This window comes from Lonchura striata, chromosome 2 (assembly GCF_050655825.1).
Source record: "Lonchura striata isolate lonStrDom1 chromosome 2, ASM5065582v1, whole genome shotgun sequence".
Taxonomy (NCBI): Eukaryota; Metazoa; Chordata; class Aves; order Passeriformes; family Estrildidae; genus Lonchura; species Lonchura striata.
In genome coordinates this window covers 29,871,660-29,896,148 of record NC_140704.1, presented here as the reverse complement: position 1 = coordinate 29,896,148, position 24,489 = coordinate 29,871,660, and the positions used below count along the sequence as shown (strand labels likewise).

The following is a 24,489-nucleotide window of genomic DNA, read 5'->3' as shown; positions in this document are numbered from 1 at the left end:
ACAAAAAGAGGGAATGGGGACACTTCAGAAACACATAGACCAATACATTCCTAAAAACTCTTAGTCATGAGGCACAGACCCTTCCTGCAGGAGACCAGGCTTTGAGTTTTACCTTCAAATGATGATGGATGCATTTCAATAGCCTTTAATGTGATCAAATCAACAGCCTGGTCCATGGTAAGATATTACACATAGCACCATAGAGAGCATGACAGTATCAAAGCAAAATTCAGAGCAGCTCTGAGGACAAGCAAAAAAAGACTTTGTTTTCTTCTAGGCATGTCTCTTACCATTGTCTGGTAAAAGTAAACCAAACAACAAATGGTATAAGGAAGGAGGAAACTGAGGTTATTTTTTCCTCCAAATAAGTAAAATACAACATGCTAAAAAATGTGGCATAAAGAATTAGTAAAGCAAAGACATCATCAGTTTGCAGCTCAGATGGAGATAGCAAGAGAAAAAAGGGAATTCACTCACAAAGCTACTGTCTTCTGGTGACCCCACAGGACTTGTACTGCTGATGTAACAACAGCGTTTGATGCAGAAGTCAAACTGTTTGACTGGTCAGGCAGTGGACTTACTCCAGTAATCCCTACCTTATGCAATCAGAATTTGTCTTGAGGGTCCATGTATGTATAGATTTCAGCTCATTAGATGTTATACAATGCCATGCATGAAGTGTGCAGTACTATGCAATTCAAAAGGCACGTGTGTTGAATTTCAAGACGTAATTATTTGGTGGAAAAAATGAGCATCTCTTTTTTCAATTAAAAACAAAGTTTAGCATGCATCACTAAGGACAACTAATTCCTATTTGCAGGTTCATTTTAATGTTCACAGCTGGCAGGCAATAAACCTACATTTTCTTAAGGAGTTTCAGATAACTACTCATTCTAGTTCTTATAGTTTAGTTCATTAAAGTTTCTAGAATAACTATGGTTAAGTTTTATCATTAACATAATACCTTGTTAAACATACACAGATTGGACTCAGCACTGATGAGCAAGAACTCTCAAGAGACTTTTCTCAGGAAGCATTTACCAATATGTTACCTGAAACTTTGAAGAGCACATTTGAAATTCATTATTTTTACCTCTTTAAAAAGAGGTAACTAATAAATTAAACAATTACAATGACCAAGATCTAGTAAATATAATTAGCTTCTAGTTATCTAGATGGATCTCCAAGACAATTCACAAAGCAATCATTTTTTAAGTGAGTAGCTTATGAAAGCATGTACGCAACAGAAACTGTTCAAACAGAGGTGAAGTTTTTGTTTACTCAGGAAAAACAAAGTGTTAGAACTAGCTAGAACTGTAAACATCTACAGAACTCAATCATACGTCTTATTTCCTGTTTGACAATATCTGTACCCTGACAAGGCAAAACTAGGGCATTTCTCCCACTGGCAAACGCACAAAGGAGGAAATCTGCCGAGTCACAAACAGTACAGACAGCAGCAAAAACTATTCCAGTTCTAATAGATTATTTGTACACATTTTTAATGTTTATTCATACTGAAGCCTTAAATAACTAGGACATATTTCTAAGGTCATAGTCAAGCAAACCATATTTTTACAAATTCGGATGGATGAATCATGAAGCCCATGGAAGACAGATGTTGAAAGCCCAGTGCAAGCTCTAGTTATAATTCTCCACTCAAACTGTCATTGGAGGAGGGAGCAACAGTTGTGATTTGTGTTAGAAAACCAAAAAGCTCCAAATCACCTTATCTTTAGGTGCTACAGTACAACAATAACCTTAGCAAAGATGACAAGACTTGGAATACACAAGGCCAGAGAAGCAGTGGTAATTCCTGAGGCTAGGCTGTTTATCTTTCTATTCTAGGTTTGAATGTCATACAACAGTGTCAATCTCCAAAGCACTGATGTTGCTAGAACAGGACAAATTATATTTTAGGCTCTGACCTTGCAAACAAGAGTCAGGAATCCAGAGCAAAGCCCAGAACAATATGCTTAAAACTAATCTCCCTATTAACAAGGCCTACAGAGAAAAAACAAATGCTCTGCATACTGGGATAGGGTTTTCAAGAAATTTTACAACAGCTTTGTGGAACATAAGAAGCTCCTACACTGACTTTTCATATGCTTTTGATTAAATAATACACATAGGGCAAAGAAGAAGAGATAACCTTTCATTTCCTTGCAAAGGGAGTTCTAACAATGATTAACATCAATCACTGAAATACCAAAATGTAACAGGAAAAGAAAATCCAAAGAACATATTAACTGTTAGCATTTATACCTGGTTTCTCTTCTTATACTACAAATACATTAACATTTTAAGCCCTTACTTTGTTATATAAACAGAAATTTCAATTTTAGATGTTTAGTTTGGGTTATATTAAATTACATCAATCCATGGGGGTATAGAGCTGCCCACCTGCATCAGATGCTTAGTGACACAATACTCCTAAAAATAAAAGCTAAAATTATGAAAACATACACATTTTGAGATTTAGAGTGATGTCACAACTACATGACTCTAATCATCATTTCTGAAGATCAGAATTTAGGACTTCAAAGCTTAAATCCCTACTTATCATCTGTTACGTAAAATACAGGCTAAAATAGTCTGCAGCAGACAGTCCCAAATAGTCAGTGTGCATCTCAGGGATTGGGGGCAAGGGGGGAGGTTTGGAGAAAAAAAAAATTTAAGAAAGAGACAAGCAGTGAAAGAATAAGCATGGATTAGGAAATAATTTGAATGGTATGGTAGTCTGATACTGAAATAATTATATAATTCCAAGATTCACATTTTGTATTAATTTTGTATTTGGGTCAGGGGGAAGACAGTACAAAAGGAAACAGAGTTGGTTTGTTTGGGTTGGGTTTTTTTTTTCCCAGCAATTTTTTTCCTCCAACTCTCAAACAAGATTCTAAGAATTTCATTAAAAACTGTGAAAATTACTTCATGTTCACGGTATAAAATAGCAGATACAAGAAACGTAATTAGAGAGCAACCAAACTCTGGGGTATTTTCTACCTTGGGTGTAGAAAAATGGCTCAAGATAGTCATGAACCAAGTAATACTAGCCTGGCCCACTAGAAGCTGAAATTTCTATGCAGCGTCCACATAAACACTCAAAAGCGGTAAGTGCAGCCTAACTCCACTGCTCTACTGGGCTTTAGCTTTTTCTGCTGTGTAGGCCAAGTATCTATGTACGCAGCAACAGGAGCAGGGGAAGGAGGTATTATGAAAGAGAAGTCACATTTTCAAAAAATACATGGGGAAAACTGCATTAGACAGACAGAGCAGGCAAAGATGGTAATTGTCTAAAATAAAAGCAAGTCAGGACAGAGCTACTGTATTGTCCTGGTCTTACTGTGCTGCGTTTCAATAATTTTTGTGCTTTCAGGTTTCTGTTCAAGACCACCACCTGACATTTGGCAGAAAGTGTCTATATCTGCTAGACTGGGAAAAGCTGCTGCCCTTCTCAGCGTGGCAGAATAAATACATTGTCTCCCACTTCGCCTGTCTTTCCTATTTCTACATCTTAGCCATACTCTCCAGAACAGGAACCACATGTAGTCTGTTCTCTCCAGCACAGAGTATGATAGAACAGTGGGCATGACAAGAAAAATACAGTATCAAAAAATATATTTTATGTGATGACAATGGCTGCATTGCAAATATAAGCCATACGACGCCAAGGAATGTGTGTTAATTATATTACAAAGTTAAAGAAAAAAGGCAATGCAAACTTAGTGGAAAAAATAAATCTTAATTATTTTGTTATTGCTGTGCTTGCCAGAATCCCTAGCATCCCACATAAGAAACCAATTCTAAACTGATTTTGAGCGGAAACTTTCTTCTATAAATGCAAAGTACTGCCCAATAAGCAAGAGGGGAAAAAAACCCCACATACTTTAAACCACAGGAATTCTTAGTGAAATGGATGAAAGGACAATTAATAAGCAACATGTTGAATTTTGTTTCTAATGTATTGATACACACACATAGCACAGCTACTTCATTTTAGATTCTGCAAGTATCTCCTTTATTCTCAGTACACCTTCAAAAAGAAAACCATGTCCCTAACATTAAAAAAAGTGATCAGTCATACAAACTCCACTTTTAACCCTTTAATCTGTTTCACCAAAATCCCAAGAACAATTATGAATGCTTTTCTTTACCACAGTAAAGTATTTAAGTGATTATCAATTAATGAAATAAGGAGCAAAGCTAGAGGCAAAAGGGCTTCTTCCTTTAGTATGCATGGCGAACACAGGCTATGCCTAAATGACTGTCCAGTTGTGCTCCAGATGCTGAGCTCACACTAACCTGCATCCACACAAAGAGCTGTTGTCCCACATTCTACTTTATATTTTTCACTGCTGAATGCACACATGCATGGGCACTTAACAGCAAAATGAACTGAAATAATACCAGGACAACACACAAAGTCTTTAGTGATTGTCAGCAGACACCTGCCTGATTCATCCCAGTCTCTTATGTATAAAAAGCTTGCCTTAAGCCACTTTTAGAAAGTATCTTACATGCACAAAATAAACACTCTAGCAGTGATTTAAGCTAACCTGCTTGACTTTGAGGACTGCTAATCCACTTCAGTACAGCAGGTAGAAGTGCACAGCTGAGAAGTGACACCACCCTAAAGCACATTTTAGCTTTGACTTGCCGCACAAGACTTCATAAAGAAACAGACTTGAGACTCACTATTTTAATCCACTATTACAATTTTCTTCTTAAGCCAAGGTGAAATTTGTACATATAAAAGCATGCCAGAGTGCCTGACATGGGCATACAGAAAGCCTGCTTACATCATGTGGACTTGAAACTAACCTGATTACACTAAACTATAGTGTATATAAAGGGTCACTTAGCAGCACAATAACTTCATTAACAAAAAACAACGATAAGCAATTGCTCAACAGAATACAATCACCAACACTAAGATCTTTTGAAGTTGTGGAATTGTAAAATACATACACCTATTGCCTACAACCTGAAATATGGCAAGCATGCAGAGGTCTACCATATTTCAGTAGACTCATGGAAAATCTCACCTGTCTCTAGCTCCAGAGAACATTCTGTACCACTCTAGCATCTTAATAACTAGGGTCAAGTGTTTTATATATATGTATATGCATATACAGATACATACACTTAGCTTTTAAGCAACAGCAAAAAACCCCTGTAAACATTTAAGTGAGGCACATTTATTCAAATTGATGTAATTTTTTTGAGATGTCTTTCATGAAACAGTTCTTTTTCTCTCCACAGACTTCCGCCTTCAAAAAACAGACATTCACTCTAGATTATTTAAACTTGGAAAAATGCAAGTGTTTTCTTTGAAAAAAATATCTATTGTTACAGCAAAAACTTGGGTTTCCTTTCAAGCAAGATTATATGATTACACGTTTATATTTTACTTTCCGCAGGAATTTACACACCCCCCATTTGCATCCTGTTATTCATTTAGCGTTTCCCTTTACTTCAGCATGCTGCGTTAATAAAGTGGAGCCTTGGCTCAGCCTGGGCACTCAAGGTGACAATCAGTGCTCCCCCTTGCATTTGTCAGATTTATTCTACAGGGCTTTCCGCATATATCCAACTACACAAAGCGCTCTTTCAGAAAAGCCATTCTGTGAAGCACTGCATAGGCAGAGCATGAAAATCAAACCTAGGGCTTTTTTCCTAATTCTGTTCTTCAAAGTACTAGTATTTCTTTTGGAAAGTGAATTTTACTGAAATAGATTCCATGTTATTTAATACGACTAAAATAGTATAAAGATCCAATTTTCACTCTTCTGTCAGTCATACTTTTGTTTATCTTCACTGAAGTCATTGGCACTAGTCTTTAAATACCTTCAGATGGAGACTGATACTAACTTGATCTGTAGTCCTACAACACAAAGATCTGAAAAGAACTAGCAAAAATACTTTTTCTGCCAATAAAACCCCTTAAGACAGCTTCTACTGAAGGTATCAATTCTTTTTTTCCCTGTAGAGAAATCATAGCCTTAAACTTTATTCCAGGACCTTCAAGTGCACATTGGAAAGAAGAATAAAAATCAAGCAGTTCCATTGTACAAGAAATTGAGATGAGAAATTAAGATTCACTATTATCACTCCATCCCAAGTAAGACAAAAACTTGCAATCTTGGAATTATTTCAGAAAATATCATTAAAGCAACCACAACAAAACACACTTCATTGAGATGAGAACTTCTTCAATTCACCAAGACAACACAGACAAGTAAAATAATTTCTTTTACAGCACTCTCCTGAGATAATGTCTTGCAAAGATTTTCACAAAACTGAGGTGCCAAGAGAAATCTCATTTGATGAGAGAAAATATTTGCATTTGAAAAAATCATCGCTAGAAATATTTGGCCAGCACTAGCCTTCAAACTTAGACTTCATACTAAGAATTGTCCTGAACAAGCAGAAAAATCAAAACACTTGGATATATTCTTCAAGAAATAAAACAGAATATAAATTCATAAGCACTAATAAACTGAAGCCATTTGACACAATAAATGAAAATAAACACTCTGTATTCCTGCAGGAAAAAGTGTCTATTTTAGACAGGTTTCTTGAATCCTCTCATCAATGTTTTGGAGGCTGAGACAATCTTAAACTGATGATAACAGATGCTATTTTAATGTCAAAAAAAGTTTAAAAACAACTTGAAATTTAATATCAGCTTAATTGCAATCAAGATTCTTTAGCTATGGATGATCAATAAGATTTCATCTTCAATATAATATCTGTAAAATCTCAGTGACTGGTAAAGGAAAAGGACAATTAATTAAATACAAGCTCCTTCCTTTATTCCTGCAATGAATAGGATCAGACTTTGAAGAAACTGGCATAAAGCCAACCAGTGAATCCCACCCTACAGAGCAGCTCAGGTAGTGAGGGAGAGAGAGGGATAAGACTCCTTGGCTAGCTCGGAGTGACCAAGGACACACACTTCTGACCCCATGACTACTTTTAGGGTTGTTGTATTACCCTTGCCAGGACTGGGGTCAGTGCACACCTGCCCACATAACTGAAGAACCTTACATGTTGTTTTAATGCCTCATGTCCTGCACTAATCAGGGCTTGGACACAGGAAAGATTTTGTCTCTGCTCTTTACAAGTCACCTTTGCAATAAACTGTAGGAAGGGGCGCTATCAATTACTTTATATCAAAGCAAAGTCATTTTTGATGCATCATTAAGCAAAATACAGCTGGATGGGAAGTCATATGACATATTTTGAAACAGTAATAGTTTTACTAAGGCAATTTTCAGAGGGGGAAAAGAGAAATCTCTTGGGTATCCTTGACAATCTGATGAAAAGGATTGGAGGACTCATTAAGGGCAATATTACTTCCAAATGCAAAGTTTTGAATGACTGGTGACCTAAGTGAAATATAAGTAGTTACATTTGGTTTCAAGTAAGTCGAAAGCTTACACAGTTACATTGTATATATTCATGCAACTGGAAGTTCCATTTAAAATGCAGATAAATTTAACAGTTTTAAGCACTTAAACAGCTGAAATCAACATACAATATAAACTGAATTTTACAAGCAGTTCAAACCCAAATAAATTCCCAACGCTTACCATCAAAAAAACTTTTCGCTCTCAGGTAACTGACGCTGAGCCTAAGCACAGACAGCTTATCCAACTTGGCGATCACATCTTGAGGGAAAGGCAGCAGGCTCGCCAGGCGGTCCAGCTCCGCATTCAGGCGGTCCCTGTGTCTCTTGGAGGGATTGGACTTGACTCCTTCTGCTGGGGACGGCTTTACACTGTGGCAGAAAAACAAACGCAATGTAAACGCCAGCTCCTTTCCAAAGATGAAGGCAAATATTTGCCATGCCTAATGTTACACATTGTATCAAACTGTAACAACCAAAATGTTTTACCGAGTGATTTTATTTCCCTTTGGGGAAAAATAAAAAAAGTAACCTAAAATGGCCTAATCTCCCCTCCAAAACACACATCGTTAAATGAAGCAGTTTGAGCTACAATGTCTGCTTGAACTTTTGAATGAACATTTGAAATCTTTGAGATTCAGAAATTTTTATAAAAAGTTTCCTATGTTTTCAGTTAAATATTACTTGAATTCTTCGAAATGTTACAATTCCAAATATACCAATAACTTTTAGTAACATTTATGTACAAATAAACACTTTTTCACTTCAATACAATTTCTTACAGATGTCCTAAATTTTTATCAGTTTGGAAGAGGCTAGTATTAATTGACTATAACAGAAGTTTTAGTAGCTTCCTAGGCATCCAAAACTATAGTAAAAACCATAATATCTAGCTCAGTTAGCATGTAAAATCTTTGTAGGAAACACAGGGAGCTCTCATCCTTTAAGTCATCTCGCAGTTGAAGGCATTTCATTTGAGTACAGCATGACAAAAGCACATCTTTGTACAGTACAAAGAACAATTTTAAAAGCTTTGTGTTATGAATTACATAATGAAGTTTTTATAAACTTGCTATTTTCCATTCATATTCACCCTGAGCTCCAATTCCAGATACTTGGAAATTCACCCCTTCCAACATACACAGAATTCTGGGAAAAGGTTTATACCCCTACTCATTTAAATTACAACTAGTCATTACAAGCCAATACTGAAACCAAATCATTTATCTGCCTAAGCCATAGTACATTTTATGTTCTTTATTAAGCAGTCTTCTAATTGAAGAGTGACTCATTGTCACTTTTCCAGTATTGCAGTTCTACGTGAGATCTACAGCAGTTATGAATTTGTCCTGCTCTCACAGAAATGTTGGTTCTGCAAGCTGCATCACTCAAAAATACTGAGCAGAAAGACATTCAGCAGCTAATTCCTTCAGCATTTCATTTAATCTGCTCCCAACTGTCATCCTTATATCAATTACATGATGAGCAGTTGCAAAAGTTCCAATAGTTATTTTTGCCACTGCTTAAAATAACAGAAAAGTAATTTCATTTTGTATTTTCAGTCAAATCAGTACTGATAGAGTGGACATTCTTATTTTTAGCTTGTTTTTACTTTATGTTTCAATTACACCTCTTGTTAGTTTAAATCCAAGCCCTTCTTTTTACAACCACTGCTTATTCAATTGTCACTTGTCAAAAAATTGCGCTTAAGCCTGGCTGCCTGTTCCCCAGCACTAGAATTGCCCTTATGTGGAGCCTGGAAAGGTGAAGACACCATAATGCAAAATGTTGATAACAGACAGAAATATAATGTATCAGCAGAAATTACTTCCCAGATGGATAAAGTTAAACCTTCTGCAGAGTAAATATTATAAATTACTAGTGTTTTAGCTTAAAAAAAAAATTTGAAAAGCAGGCAAAACAGTTGAATCAAGAATTAGGAAAATTCTTTCTATGGAAAAAAACATAGATTCATCATGAATGGCAATGGATGACTAAATACTTGGTTAGATGGGTGCTTTGGCCACAAATCATGTCTTTGACACAAGCAGTTCACTATATTTGCTATGGATCATTAAATAATTTATCAAGGTTTTCTTCGTATTCTCTTATGCTGGCAGAAAATTAATTTGCACAAGCAATAGCAAAACTTAAATATAGCCCAAAAAAATAAAGTTAAAAATCGTCAAACATTAGCAGCAACATTAAAGTGTATTTCTGAAATATTTTTATGTATTAGACTGTTCCTAAATATAGAAACAAAATAATGAATTTCAAACATTAAGCATGTAACAGTTGTATAACAACCAGTGAACAGCTAACTACTATCAAATCAAAGTGGTCTGCTTCTGAAAAGCAGAGGACCCCATAGAAACCATTTAACACACACAAACTTTAGAAAATAAATCAGCACTATGTAACAGGCTTTTCTGTCTTAACAACTCTCATCAGATTGTCAGATGTGATAGCTTTTCTACTTTACATTTACTTTCTAAAGATTTATCTTACTTTTAACTATCTCAAAGCATTTCTGAACACTAAGTTACCAGTCTTTGTATCATAAATCTTTCCATATTCTCTCCCCCAAATCAAACACTGATTATGCCCAATTTTCCCCTCTGTCACCCAACTAAAATTCATTATATAATAATGGATCCTTCAGTGGTGAAGGGAATGAGGAAAGAAGTGCGGGGGCATAAGGAGCAACTTAACAATTTTCCATCCATTTATATAAACCCTCAATGCTAAAGACAGCCCAGCTTCACTGCAGAAAATTATCTTCTAGGCAAATTACATGCTATGTCAAGATTAAATCCACACATGTGCTTTATTTTAAAGAAAAAAAGGCTAAAAGAAGGAATGTATTTAAGCTGATCTTTCCATCATTAATCTTCTACCTTTCATAGGAAATCTGAATTCTCTAACCAAAGGCCAGAGGTCTCTGTACACTCAGTGCCTCTGGACTTATCTACAACCCTTGTTACCCAAGAGCTGCAAGACAAGCAAGAAAACTTAATTTTTTGATTTAACAATTTTAAAGGATTTGCCATCACAACAGTAGTTGACTGCTGTTTTCACAGGTCTGCCACAATATACTTAATCAGAAGTTTTTTCACTACACATGCTCATCATGTGCACCTTCATGGACATTAACCCTAAATGTTTAAAAAGCACACAGTTACCTGAGTCTTAATTATTCTCAAAAGGCCACATTAAGTTTCAATATTTACATGCTCATGTGTATTATTTTAAAGGGAAATTTTAGTAATTTCAGAGAAAATGCAAAGAGAGCAAAAGTTTATTTTGTTCATAACAACGTAAAACACTGGGGAAAAAGTAGAAAACTCAACAGTCAAGCATAGAAAAGCATGATCCCTTAGTAGCAAGACTGAAGTGAAATGAAATCAGAGAATAAATGAATGTGCAAGAAGAACACTAGAGAGAGTGAGACATGTTTTAAAAAAACTTATTTGTTAAAAACCCCTAATTACTCGTTCATCAGGACTATCTTACTGCTTAAGAAAGAGGGATATAAGGAAAAAACATAAAAGTCACCTAACTAATGTATTTAATCTTCCCAGCTTTGAATATTTTTCATCTCATATTTAACAGTACATGCAGTAACATATGTTTCTCCTATGCATAGAAGTTCACTCAGTGGGGGCCAGGTATATAAAATCAGTTATGACACTAAGGAAGTAATAGAATCCTAAAAAAAAAGAATTTACTTTAGCAATTTAGCATTTACTCTTATTTTCCACACTAAATTTACAATTACTGAAAATTTAGCTGATGATTTCTTTGGAACCAACAGATAAGAATTACACAGTATCAACCTTTGAAAGTTATTGTCAACCAATCTTGAAAGGGCAGAGATCCTTTCCAGTGGCTCTTTCAGCAGAGACTGAAACCAGTCAAGATTCAAATTGTTGAAGGGATAAAATTGTTTTATTAAAAAACCTCAATCAGTGACATGATACTTATCTGATGTTGGGCTACTGTTTATCATCCAGGAACAAATTGTTCAGGTTGGTTTGGTGCACTAAGGATTCAACCAGAGTGAGAGAAACATCCAGAACACAAATCAAGGATGGAAGTTTGACACTCAGTTTTAACACATTTCACAACTTTCTAAGATAACAAGCCAGCATTTATTGGAAAAAAAAGAAAAAAAAAATATGTTCCTGTCTACTGACCATGATACTTATATATGTATACCTCCATTTGCTGCAGAGTCTCTTTCTAAAAAGTATTCTTTTACAAGAAACATAAACCAAAGCCAAACAACCAAAAAAACCCACAAACCTTAAAACAAGTGACTTTTAACAGTAAAGTCACTTTAAACAGTGATTTTGCTACATGTAACATACAGCTACCCCAATACTGACAAATATATATCAAAAATGATTATTCTACATAAGACAACAGTCTTACTACCTCCATTTCAAATAAGAGGTGCAAACTGCTTTGTAGCAGATAGTGCTTTACACAGAGTAATAGTTCAGTGATTATTTTTCTTTTCTGATGAACTTCCTTTTTGAAAGTTTACTCTGGCACTTCTTGTTTGTTTGCCTTAAATGAACACATAAATTGTTCCAATTTTTTAAATTGTGTGCTCTGCTTTCTAATACTACTAGGACGATTCATTACTAAAGATGAATCAGTCAAAACTCTGGAGTACTTAATGCCACAAATACATTTAAGATAACAAAGAAGAAAACCCTATCATAATTTTTTAAAATTTGTTCTACTAGATAAACAAATCATTATGATTTTTGCCTCTGCATAGCATGAAATATTTAGAACTCCCCACCCCATTCCTTGTCTATTACATTTATCCAGTTATACAAAACAATTCTTATCCAAACACTGAAAAAAAGAAAAACAAACCAAATGAGAGATAGTAGGCAAAAAGACATAAAAGCTGCACATTGGCGCTGTACTTATATAACACCTTTCATCTCACATTAGAATCTATCTGCAGTAAACACCATTTCCATAAAACTTGCATTTTTCCCCTCTAACTACAATGGTACTATATTAGTTCATTTAATAATCACTAGACAAAAGAAGTCGAAGACTTGGGGAAAAAAAGAGACAAAAACAGAAAGCGGGGCCATGCATTGCTCCCCAAGGCTCAGTGGGGAGTCCTGCTGCCACCAGGGGTCTCACAGGGTTTAAACCTTAAAGAGGGAGGAAATTGAAGGACTCCAAGGTATTGAGAAAGTGATTTCTGTAGCATATTACAAGCAATTGCAGTGCATGTGTTTAGCATCTTTTTCTTCTCTCCCCTTACATGACAAGATAACAAGATGAATTGCAGGAACAACTGCCTATTATGTTCCCCCACAATGGTGGGGTTTTTTTTAGCTACAATATGTAACTCCCAACTGAATCAAAAAAGCACATTTCAACACTTGGCACAGTCAGACAACAGCCTGTGATTCCCTCTCAAATCCAGGTCTCTACAAGGCATATAGTAAAAACTGGGAGTTGTAAGGAGGAAGTTTCTTTAACTGTTATAGAGTTATGACCATGACTTTCATGAGTTATTTGTACCTGAAACAAGAAGTATTTCTTCTGTTTAATTTTTTCCCATGGCAACTATGGTTTTATATTTAGACCTTCTTCCATTTCTATAAGCTGTCTACACAGATTACTAATTATTATGCTCCATTAAGAGGTACACACGTGGCAAATTAAACTTTAGAACTATCAACAGATATTGTCTCTTCTACAAAAGATACTAGTCCCAGTAATGTATCACCTCTAGCTTTTTCTCTTCTCTCTTTTTTTTTTTTTTTCTGAATAACTGAATTCTACTGAGGGGAGGACAAATTGAATTCAAACAGATTAAAATAACAGTAGTGTCAAACCTTTATAAGCCAGCACCAAGTACATTTCTCTTCTCTCCTGCAATCAGTTGAAAAAAGCTTCTTGCCTGTCTCTTGTCTTTTTTTCTTTTTTTTTTTTTTTTTTGGCCTAAAGGTGTGGTCTTGTATGTAGTTATGTGAGAAATCAGAGCCCTCTGACCCACTAGCAATGTTCTCCAAGGCTGGCCCAACAGAAGAAGCAACCAAAGAGCATAAGGTATTTTGAGAAGAAAAGAACATGAAGATGATAAATGTGTTAAAAGCAAGATAAATGTCTTACATAAGAAATAATTTCCAGTAACCCAAGCAAAGTGGGTTAATAATTAGCCTCCACTTCAGTTACAAGTGAACAAACTGTTTCACTATGAATTTACTTTTATTTTGAGAAGAAACTTTTATTTTGAGAAGAAACTTTTTCCTCTGATCCTAAGGCAAATAGATAAATAGTTCCCATTAGTAATAAAGCCTCAAGTTCAACTAATCACAGCAGTTCAGCCAATTTACATAACAAGAAGATACAGGGAAAATGATTGCTTACATAGACACTACAGTAAGGCAAAACAAAAAGGTTTCACATCCTCTCTCCATGGCTAACCAAAATTTAATAATCAGCTAGACATTAAGCGATCTCACCAGCAAGGCAGACCACCTCATCTTGCACAATCAGAACCATTTGCCTTTAGCTATTAGTAGGCTAAAAACGTCACCAGTACATTTCATTTCCTCACAAACAAACACTGATTTCATTCTTAAAAATCCAAATCTACAGTGTGAATTTAATTAGGTACCTCTCAATTTTAATTTAGAAATGAATGGTCAAAAAAGCGGGTGCTGGTCTTTTCATAATTAATGCATTTTCTAGCAGGGGAATTATATATATATGGAGAGACATATATATATATATATATATATATATACACACATTTTTAGACTTTTTTCGCTAATTTGCAGGGTAAAAAACCCAAGTTATGTACATGCATTCATTCTAACAACTCCATACATAAAGAAGCAAGCACTCAAGCTAATCCCCTTCACCCCAAGACCACACTATCTGCTATGAATCTAAAAACACATCATTCACAATATGATTTCATCAAATATTTCCCATTCCTTCCTTTAATGCTTTTGAATACTTTGTTTTTACATCTACAGAAGTAGCCCGCAGAAATGCACTTGGATTTTTTGAGCTTTGCTTATTTTTCTTGCAACTCGGTAGTTTATCTTCTCTAATTTTTATAACCTACAGATTCTTGACTTTCAGTTGAAAGTGCAAGTTAAGCATCTCCTCTAGCCTAAAAATTACCCTCTCATGAGAGCAATGTTTCAATGAAGCATATACAACGTAGGATGCAAACCTAAGGCAGGTGCAGCAAACAAAATTACTCTGTCACTAAACAGTTCCCACAGTCGCAGAAATATAAATTAATAAACAAAAAGTCACTATATAGCCAGGCTTTTTTCACCCCCCCTCTTCTGACTTGTCTACAGCACTTGGGTTTCTTTGCACAAATAAACGCATCTCATGCGGTACCGAAGGATTCAAGAGGCGGGTTCAGCCTTCCCAGGCAGGCCCCAGACGGTGCCCAGCCTTTCCGGACTCCGAGCCCGCGTTCTCCGCAGGGACACCTGAGCGGGCGGGCGGCCGCGCGGTGCGGAGCGGAGCGGGAGCGCGGCGGGGAGAGCGGCCCCCGCCCACGGCACCCACCCCGGCGGGGCGAGCGCAGCCTCCGCGCGGAGCCGTCACCTCAGATGCCTCCCAATCTAGGTCAGCCGGCTGCGCCCTCCTTCCACCGCCCCGACCCTCCGAGCCCAGACACTCCCTTCTTCTTTTTTTTCGGGGTGAGGGGGAAAAGCCCTAAAAGCAGCAAGAGTCCTGCCGGCACCGCGAAGCAGCAGCGCTCCCGGCGCCCCTGCCCCGCACCGCCCCACGCCGCCCCCGCCGGGCCCCCGCGGCGCGGCGCGGTGCGGGGCAGGACGGCGCGGCCCCGGGAAGCCCGGCGCTCGCTCTCCCCGCCTCGCCGCGCCCCTCGCCCGCCCGCGCGGCCGCTTACATTTTCTGCACAGGTTTCCGCCGCTTGCGACTGGCGTAGGTGACATTGGGGTTCATCCTGCCGCGGCTCTAGCGCCCCGCGCCGCGGGCGCCGCCGGCCGGGGGCCGCCGCCCCTCCTGCCCGCCTCGCCCCGGCTGCGGGAGCGGGCGAGCCCCACCGGCGCCGCAGCCCGCGGCTCGCTCCGCCCGCGGGCCCCGGTCCTGCTGCCCGCGGCCGCCCAGAGCTCGCTCGCTCGCTGTGGCGGCGGCGCCTTCCCCGGGCGGGCGAGGACGGGAGGCGGAGGCGCTGCGGGGCGGGTTCCCAGGTGATCGGCGGCGGCTACACCCACTCGCCGCCCCCGGAGGGCACAGGTATGGGGGCGGTCGGGGCTTTCCAGCGCCGCGTCTCCCCGCCGAGGCGACGCCGTCTCCCCGTCGGCTCCTCTGCGGCGGTGGGAGGGTGCTCGGCGGGCTCGGCACCCCGGCACGGCCGCCGTCTGCTGGCCGAGCGCCTGTCAGAGTGCGCGGCGCCGGGACCGCCCCGCACCGCCCGGCCCGGCCCCGCGCCCGCCGCCGGCCGGGTCCCGCCCCGCCGGCTGACAGCCGCCGCCGCCCCTCACGGGGAGGCCCCTCGCGGCGGCGGGCGGAGGGAGCAGGGGCGGCCGCGCCGCCATGTTGGGAAGGTCACGCCAGGAGAGGGAGGACCGGCGCGGCGGAGGGGGCAGCGCTCCGGGGTGGCCGTGGGGATGGGAAGACGGAAAAACCGCGAGCCTCTGGCGGCCGGGGAGCGGTGCGAGCGAGGCTCCCGCGGCCAGTGAGAAAGAAGGTCAGCTCCGAGCGGTCATGTAGCCCCGATAACAGAAAATAATCGTGGGAAGAAAAAAAAATCACAGCGTTAAGGTTGGAAGGCAACCAGCTCAGTGGCACCGTGAGGTCCATGTCTGTCACTCCATCTCCCCTCTTCCCGCCTCCGCCGGGCTGACACCGTCACAGCCGCAGGTCGCCCCAGCAGAGAAACCCAGAATAACAGGCGACTGCCCAAAATAGGGGGTTACTGGAAAGGAAGCGGAAAGGCACCGAGATCCACCGAGGACAAGGACAGCGGGACACCTGGGGACAGAACGGGAATCACTGGGGGCAAGGCTGTCGCTCGCCAAGCACCGGGAGGACCGGCGGGTCTCAGTGACCGAGAACGCGGCTCATGTCCGGTTAGGTGGTGAATCTCTGAGACATTACGCTGATATTTTCGGCTAAACATGTGTTTCAAATGAAAGGAGCTGCATGGGAAAGTTACTGCCAAATTGCGGACGAGTAAAACCGTCCAAGAAGAGCCCCGGTGCCGCTCTGACCCGCCGTCGCTTCCCCCGCCCGTTCTCTCCCTCCGGTCCCTTTCGCCGCCGCTCCCGCAAGCATCAGAGCTCTTCCCTCCCCTGGAATAACCGCAGTAAATTTTGTCTCAGCGCTCAACTTGAGAGCCCGGGAGTCGCCCTGTGTAAACACAGGTTGTTCGCGGTCACGGCTAGACGAGAGTGGGGAAGAGCACCCTTTTCCCTTTCCCGCGGCACCCGCGCCCCACGGGGATGGCCCTGCCCCGCCGCCGGAGCTGCAGGCTCGGCCCCGGCCCCGCGGTGCGGTCCCACCGCTGCCGCTGGCGGGAGGCCGAGGCAGTGTCCGTGGTGCTGCTCCGGCTGCCCGTCCGCAGGGGCCGGCCGGGCTGTCGGCATCGCCCCCGCGGCGGGGGTCTCGCCTCCGCCGCTCACAGGAGCCCTGCTTACACGGGTGCTTCTGCTCCGCTCTGCCGACGCGGGAGATAGCGGTGGTCCCGGAGTTAGCGTGCGGCAAAAACCTGGGGCTGGTCGCGGTGCCCGCCCCGCGGCCCAGCGGTTCCCCCGGGGCGGTCCTTTCGGTCCCGCGGGGTCCCCCCGGGCCGGGCCGTGCCCCTCCGCGGGCGCTGGCGGCGGGCATGGGGAGCACTTGGTTATCAGCTTAATTGCTCGGGTTAGTTCCCTGCCATCCTGTGCCAGGGGCAAAGTACACTGAAGCCCCAGTAGGCAAATAATATTAATTTGACTAAATCTTAACGATGCTAGTGGGCTTGTCAGATGCCAGCGATTTGTCAAATTATGTTTTGAAAAAGATAAGTCTTCAGAATACAACATTTTTGAGAAAATACAGTAAGAGGATCTTATGCCTGATGAGGTCAATGCCTTGCAGTCACGGTCCGGCCAACTTTCTGACCTAACATTTTTGCAGAGGATACCAACTTTTTGGTAGCTTCTGTCCTCTGTCCCTTTCCTCTTCACTCATCTCTCTTCACAAGAGCATCCTAGAAAAAACAAGTGGATAATACTGTATGTGTCTTACTTCTTTCTTTGTTTCAGCCGCTTTCTTTTTTAGATTTTAGAGCTGAAACTGGAAATTCATGCACTTTCTTCACTCCAAACATATCCATCTACGAAAGCACTCTGTTTCTTCCAGCCCAAACTTCCCAGTCCCTTTCAGTGCTCTTTTCAGCCTGAGCCTCTTCCTATCCACTAGTTTCTTTCTCTGTCAACACAAGTGGGCTGTGATCACTTGATACAACATAAATTTCTGCTCTGCTTTCATTCTTGTCTTCACTTGCATTATCTTTGTTATAGTTACTGTTCATGGCTCCTCTTCTTCTAATTTTTAATTTAATTGTTTCCAGTCTTTTATTTATTCACTTTGAGATTGAAGAAAGTTTTTTATTTTCCACTGGCCTCGAGATCACAATGCTTTCTTGAATATCTTGTGCTACCTAGGTAGCAGATACCCATAGTTACACTGTCTCATGTGCTACCTCCAAATCTATTGGGCATTACATGAAGAAGGAAGAACCTCCCATGATGGGCTTTTTCTCCCAGTTCTCTTCTGAGGCCATGGGAATTGCATAGCACTAGCAAGATACTGTGGTTACTCTTAGATCCCTAATTTGGAACTAGAGAGTAAGGTAAATTCATGCTGATAGGCAGAAGTTGTATCTTCTGTACATTAGCAGTCCAATCCACTGCCTGTTGTTAAAAATCCTCTCCAATGGGGGAGACCCTATTTAACAGCAGATTTCAGATGTTCTGTGCACAGAGAATTGCAGAATGCATGGAGAAAGTCCTTATATGTCACTGGGGCTTTTTAGGCTGTTAACTAAAAAATTCTAAAAATTACCCACAACTTTTGCACATCAGTTCTCATCTGATATTCTTATATCTCTTTGCTTAATGCACTATTTCTTTTCTATTTCATAATTTGGACATAGTAGAGATGTTGCCTCATATTCATTGTAAAACAAGAAAAAGTATACAACTGTGATTCAGCAGCCTTAGAACTTCCTTTATAGTGTATTATTTTCATTGGACTTTTTATTATTTTTCTTTTTGGACGTGTATTTTGTCATGTTTAACAACAGGTTTGGTCTTGCAAAGGATGACTGTGGTTACTGTCATGTGGACAATTAAAAAAGGTTTAGTTCCTATGGAGATCACATTCATGCATATAGTACTCACATCTCTTCTTGTTTTATCTTTAGGCTACTACTAACCAAAGAACACATCTTCCTGGAATAAATTCTCTCAAACCACTAGCAATCACTTTTCTCCTCATACTCAATTCTAGCATTTTTGCCCTTATGAATTGTGACACCAATCAATGATGAGATTTTTAAGAGAAATATATTTGTGTGTGTGGTGAACTGTGCCTTTCCCCATCCCCAGCATGTGTGAGGTCCAGTATCCAGTATACCTTGCAGCTATCATCCTCTGGAACTTTGAGAACTCTCACTTGTCAGCAGTCACACCTGTTGCCCTAGCTCCAAAATAAGCTCTATCGTTTTGTTCCCCACAATTCCACATTCTGCCCCATTTCTGCATCTCCTGCCCTGAACAGTTCCCTCCTAAGCTCTGTCTTCTAGCCCCTTACTCATTTAATAGCTTAAGGACTATTTGGAAGAGGGGACTTTTAATAAACAGTTAGAAATTCCTGAGTGAGCTGGAGATTCACAGGGTCACTATGAGACCAACAAAAATCTTGTCATTTGGGAGGAATTTATAAGAACTATAAACACTGCTTGTTATCTTAGGGTCATCTCTGACTCATTTCTAGCTTTTACCCTACTCTTTCTGTCCGTGGCCAAAATTTTACTTCCGTCAGCTTAATTCTGTGTGCTGACTTGTTCTAGCTGTTTGCGGTGCAAATAACACAGAAGAAATCTAGTCTGAATATGTGTGATTTCTTCTTCCCTGGAGACATGGAAAGAAGATTGGGATTTAAAATTGTGATTTATGCATCTCAGGTTTTATGGATATACAGAACTGTTGCTGATTTAGCTGTTATTTTCTCTGTTCTGCTAAGAAGACAACTCAGATGAGTCTCATACTACTCATTTCAGGGAAGTAATCATCTGTGGAAGTTGAATGAGAGTTAGTGAATTGCCTATATGTGGATTCTTTGGTGACTGGAAGGGTCATACAAACATATCACTGTGAGAAACAAGGATTGTTGGAGGAGAATCTACCCCACTTTTTAAAAATTATCAGAATTATACAGAGAACAAAGAAAGTCAGTGTTTGGACTAATATTACAAAAGCCTCATTTGCAGGTACTAATTGAACTGTATACTGTTTTAATGAGAAAATGGGATTGACAACAAACTTCCCCCTCCCCCACACTGCTATTTATATTTTTGTCAATATAAGATAGGAGTACCACATTCTTTTTCTTTTCTCCCATCCAGACACCTGCCTCCCCACTCCCACTACCGTTGAAGGTACTTCTGATGTGTTAGTGTTTAAAATCACACCCAATTTCTATTGAATATTTAACTTGGGGAGCATTTCCAGAAGTTGAAGGGCCATATAAATCATGAAAAATATGAAATATAATTATTTGGGAAAGGAGAATATAATCCTCAAATAGATGTTCCTGCTGATAGGTCTTGGTTAATAACAGTGGTTTAATTATTTTTAATTCATTGATTTGCACTAATCCAATGTAATCTATAATCTTAATTGTTCCAACAGAGATGCCAAAAATTATTGAATAGATGAAAAACACATTTAAAGACTGTGTTCAAGATTTTTCAACTTGGAAAAAGTGTGGAAATTAGTAAGAATTGTCTTCAAGGAAAGATCATGATTCTGCTCAGACCCTATGGTATGTAAACCAAAAAAGCATATTGCACCTCTTAGTACAGGGATAAAGGAAAAATATTATTATAACATAAGTATAAAGTCAGTACCTTGCTTAGTATTCTCAGGTTTTTTCTCATATGCAGAAACAAGTGGAAGAGAAAAAATTTATACAGAAACTGCCTCTTTGTTCAAGATAACTCTTTTTTCATCTGAAAGCAAGAGGTTCTGAAGAGCTATAGAGATATAGCAAGCAACTTAGATGAAAGTTGCCTGCCTAAAACATTCATCAGTCTTTTTTTTCCTGCAAGCATGGAAAGTAAATTTTATATTACAGCTAAAATAGTCTTCCATTATTATGCCCAAGGACCTCTGTTTTTGTCCTGAAAAGTAAAGAGCCACACATTTTCATCCAGCATAATCCACTCCCAGTCAAGTACTGGAAGACAAAACAATCAGTGATACTAGGTCATCTTTCCCCAATGGCAAGTCAGCAGTGTAATAAGACTGACAGCCACTTGTAGCCATTCCTTCCTCCTCCCCTCCTTCCCTGTTGATGGAGTAAGTTTATGTTTGTTACATGAATATATAAAGAGTTAGTCTGAAACTACAAACCTAGTAAGAGAAAAATACTGGTTTTGCATATATTGTATGTTGTTTCCGGCAGTCAAAACACCAGGATCAGCAGATACATTATGTTCCTGGGATCCTTCCCTGCCACTGAGGCTCACTGGCACAAAAGGAATCAGTTTCCATACTATTATTTTTTAGCTGCCAAATTAATGTGATTGCATGCAAACTGCAAACTGCCTGTGCTAGCCCCTGAACTGCCCCTGGGAATCATGTGGGAACATGCTGAAGCTGTCTAAAGGATGAGTCTAAGAGTTTAAATCTACCAGTGATTGTTTTAACATCCTGTAAGTTCCACAGCACTTGTTAAATTTACTAATACAGATTTAGCCTTAGAAAACATTTGTGATGCTTTTGGCCGTAAATGTTCCAAATAGCCTACAAACACTAGGATGCAGAAGCAGGAAAGTTTTGGTCACAACAATAAATCACCATGACAATCAGCAAATGTGGGCAACATATGATCCGGCTGCACAATAAATACAATCTTATTGCACTGAGACCTTCTGTTCTCTACACACAACAATTACATGAAGACCTGATCATTTACTTCTGCTTTAAAAACACTACTGCACTCTATTCATTAACAGGGCTTTGTTGCTAAATTGGCTTATAATTTTAACAAAACCTGTGGTTTGAGAAGTCCTGAAACAAGCTTACAATTATGATGGCTGACTCAGTAGGCTGCAAATTCTCTTTCTGCTCTCATTAAGAAGAAAGGGTACATACAAAGTAAGACTAATGAGTAAAAAAAATTATCTAAATTAGACATGGCAATGCTGTTTCCATGCCAGTGTTTAATTTCTGTGAAAAGAAGCTTGAGCTAATTTTAATAAATAAAATTATTTTAGGTGTCATGTGTTTTAATTTAACCTTGTAAAACCTTACCATGACTAAGATGAGCTACAGGTATTGTATCAATAGCAATTGCATTATTCCTCATTCTAGGGGACTTCCTGTCAAATCTAGTGGGTATACAAAAAGAAGAATATAACAAAAACAGCAAATAGATATGCAGATATCTAAATGCCAAAGACCACAGCTAAAATTAATATGAGGACTGTATAATTACACAGAGATTTCCACAAACATAATGTATAATTAATAATAGACAAGAGCAAACAAACAAGAAAGCCCAAACACAGTGATTTTAATACCTGCTCAGAAAATAGCTTGCTTGAGAATAAAATTATGGTCTTAGTTTTATTCAAATTATTTTCATTGAGATGGTACAAAATGCAGTAATTTCTTGAGTCCATATCTCTCTAAAGCATAGTGAGCTGAATCTGTGTCATCCCTAACAGCTAATTGCCCTACACATCATTTACTGCCTTCTGTCACAAGGACTCTGCAGCCTCCCCAGCTAACGTGCTCAGGGCTTACTCCTAGAGACTTTTTCTCATTGAACAATTCAATTTTTATAGGTTTTCTGATTTAGACACCTAACATACTTTCCTGTACAGAATTACTACAATTTTCTGTCATTCCAGCAATTTTTTTTTAATCTTATTTCTGACTGAGCCACCTGAGGAAGTGAAGAGAGGAGAGAAGACAATGGTGTTAGGGCAGGAAAGTAGGGAAGGAACCGCCTTTGAAGAATTAAAGCCAGCATGGATCCTGAGAGCTGCACATTACATAGAACAAACAATAACACTGGAGAAAGGGTAACAGGAGCAGGTATCTTTTCAGTGGGAAAAACTTGAATGCTTTCATTCTGCAAATAGTAGTTACGGCTTGTTATTTCTTCTTAGCATCAATGGAGAACATGCATGTACTGAAAACTGCCCACAAACCATTTGATGTACTGTTTGCTTTATCCTTTCTACTTTTTCCACATTTATCCTGTTAAGTGTCCAACCAGACTGTGTTTACATGTATCACTAAGCAAGCCACAACTGTTGCTAGCTACATATCATCTTTATAGTCTCATTATCTCTGGTTCTCTGAATTCTGTCTGGCTCACAGACTAACTTTTAGTATTTAACACTTGCTTGTAATGAGACTTCTCGAAGCCTTCTAAATCAGTGTGCCATGCATGCAAGATAAATGTCTAGCTGCTCAGTTATAGTGACCTGCATATTCATTTTCCCAACTAGCTATCTAGCATAAGCTTCAGAGTAGGGCCTCAGGTGTTGTCTGAAAAATAAGATTTTAACAATCTCATCTGTGCAGAAGCTGTCTCTTAAATATTTTTTTATGTTATACACATGCAAAAGAACCACAGACCAATGTCTGGTGTGTTCTTTTGCAGTTCAGAACCTCCTTTAAGTATTTTTCTGTTTACAATAATAAAGATACTGAATAATGAAGATACTGAGTTGGAAAACTATCTGTCCAGGGGAAAAAAAAAAAAGCTTTTATGCTTCTTCTAAGGAATGCTGCCTCATTTATCATTTTTACTTTGGATTATATATATATATATATATATATATATATATATAATTTTAAATAAATGACAGATAAAATACTGGAGTGGATAAGACATATCATGGGCATTCTTTTCAATAAAAGGTCTTTTAAAAAGAAGTGCTTGTTCTTAGTCCTTGTCTTTAATCTTCTAAAAACACTACATTAAACCAGCTTTGAAACCTACACATTACCAGTTTTTTGTGTCAGTTTTCTTAGCAATTCTGATAATCTCAGCACAATAGTGTCAGAACTGTTTCTTCAGTCTTTTGCACCAATATTCTCCTGGCACTACAATAGATTGTATCAGCAAGATACTATGAAGCTTTAGAAGTTCACCATTTTCCCTAGATAGTCAATGGATCTGTTACGTAAACTATCTCCCAGAGATTAAAAGTTGCTCATTTCAGAGATATAAAATACTTCTTGTTATTTCTGAGGGTGTATATCAGAGCCAGTTCACAGCTTCTTTCATCAGGAAGACTTACCAAAAGGGATGTCCCAGAGGCAGCAAAACTCCAGCAAACACTACTTTTCCATCCAGGATCCATTTAATAGGAATTCCCTGAGTCCACACTTGGTAAGTTTGAATCTGGGCTCTTTTATCTTACAAAGTTAAGGGTGAGGTTTCCCTGGTAATGTGCAGCATGATAGATGATCCTTCAAAAGTAGTTAACAATCCTTTCAAGGCACATATGACAATATTTTGGAGTAGGATTTGAAAAGAAACCAAACAACAAGCACAGAAATTGGTTGAGCTGATCTCATCTATGTTAAGAAAGACAAGAAGCTGCATGTTGATCTGTCTGAACCTTTCAGCTGGTCTCCAGGCTTGCCTTAAGGTGGCTTGTGGCATAATGTCTCAAGGCCACTGTGATATGTTTTAAGTGAGTGTCCAAAGATGAAGGAATTTGTAATTCCTGTATTTGTTTCTACCTCAAACCTAAAAGACTCAGGAGCTGCAGCTGAAGGTTACTTCAGTTATTAAATTTATCT

The 24,489-nt window shown here is 39.5% G+C and overlaps 1 protein-coding gene across 1 annotated transcript in view; it reads right to left on the bottom strand.

Moving 5' to 3' along the window:
- AHR (aryl hydrocarbon receptor) overlaps positions 1–15,499 on the bottom strand; it is a 62,233-nt gene extending 46,734 nt beyond the window's left edge. The window contains exons 1-2 of the mRNA XM_021538301.4: positions 15,339–15,499; positions 7,599–7,786 (exon numbers count right to left, since the gene is read on the bottom strand). Of these exons, the coding sequence (XP_021393976.3) occupies positions 7,599–7,786; positions 15,339–15,394 (244 nt within the window). The 5' untranslated portion in view covers positions 15,395–15,499. The remainder of the gene's footprint in view (positions 1–7,598; positions 7,787–15,338) is intronic.
- Between the last annotated feature and the right edge of the window lie 8,990 nt (positions 15,500–24,489).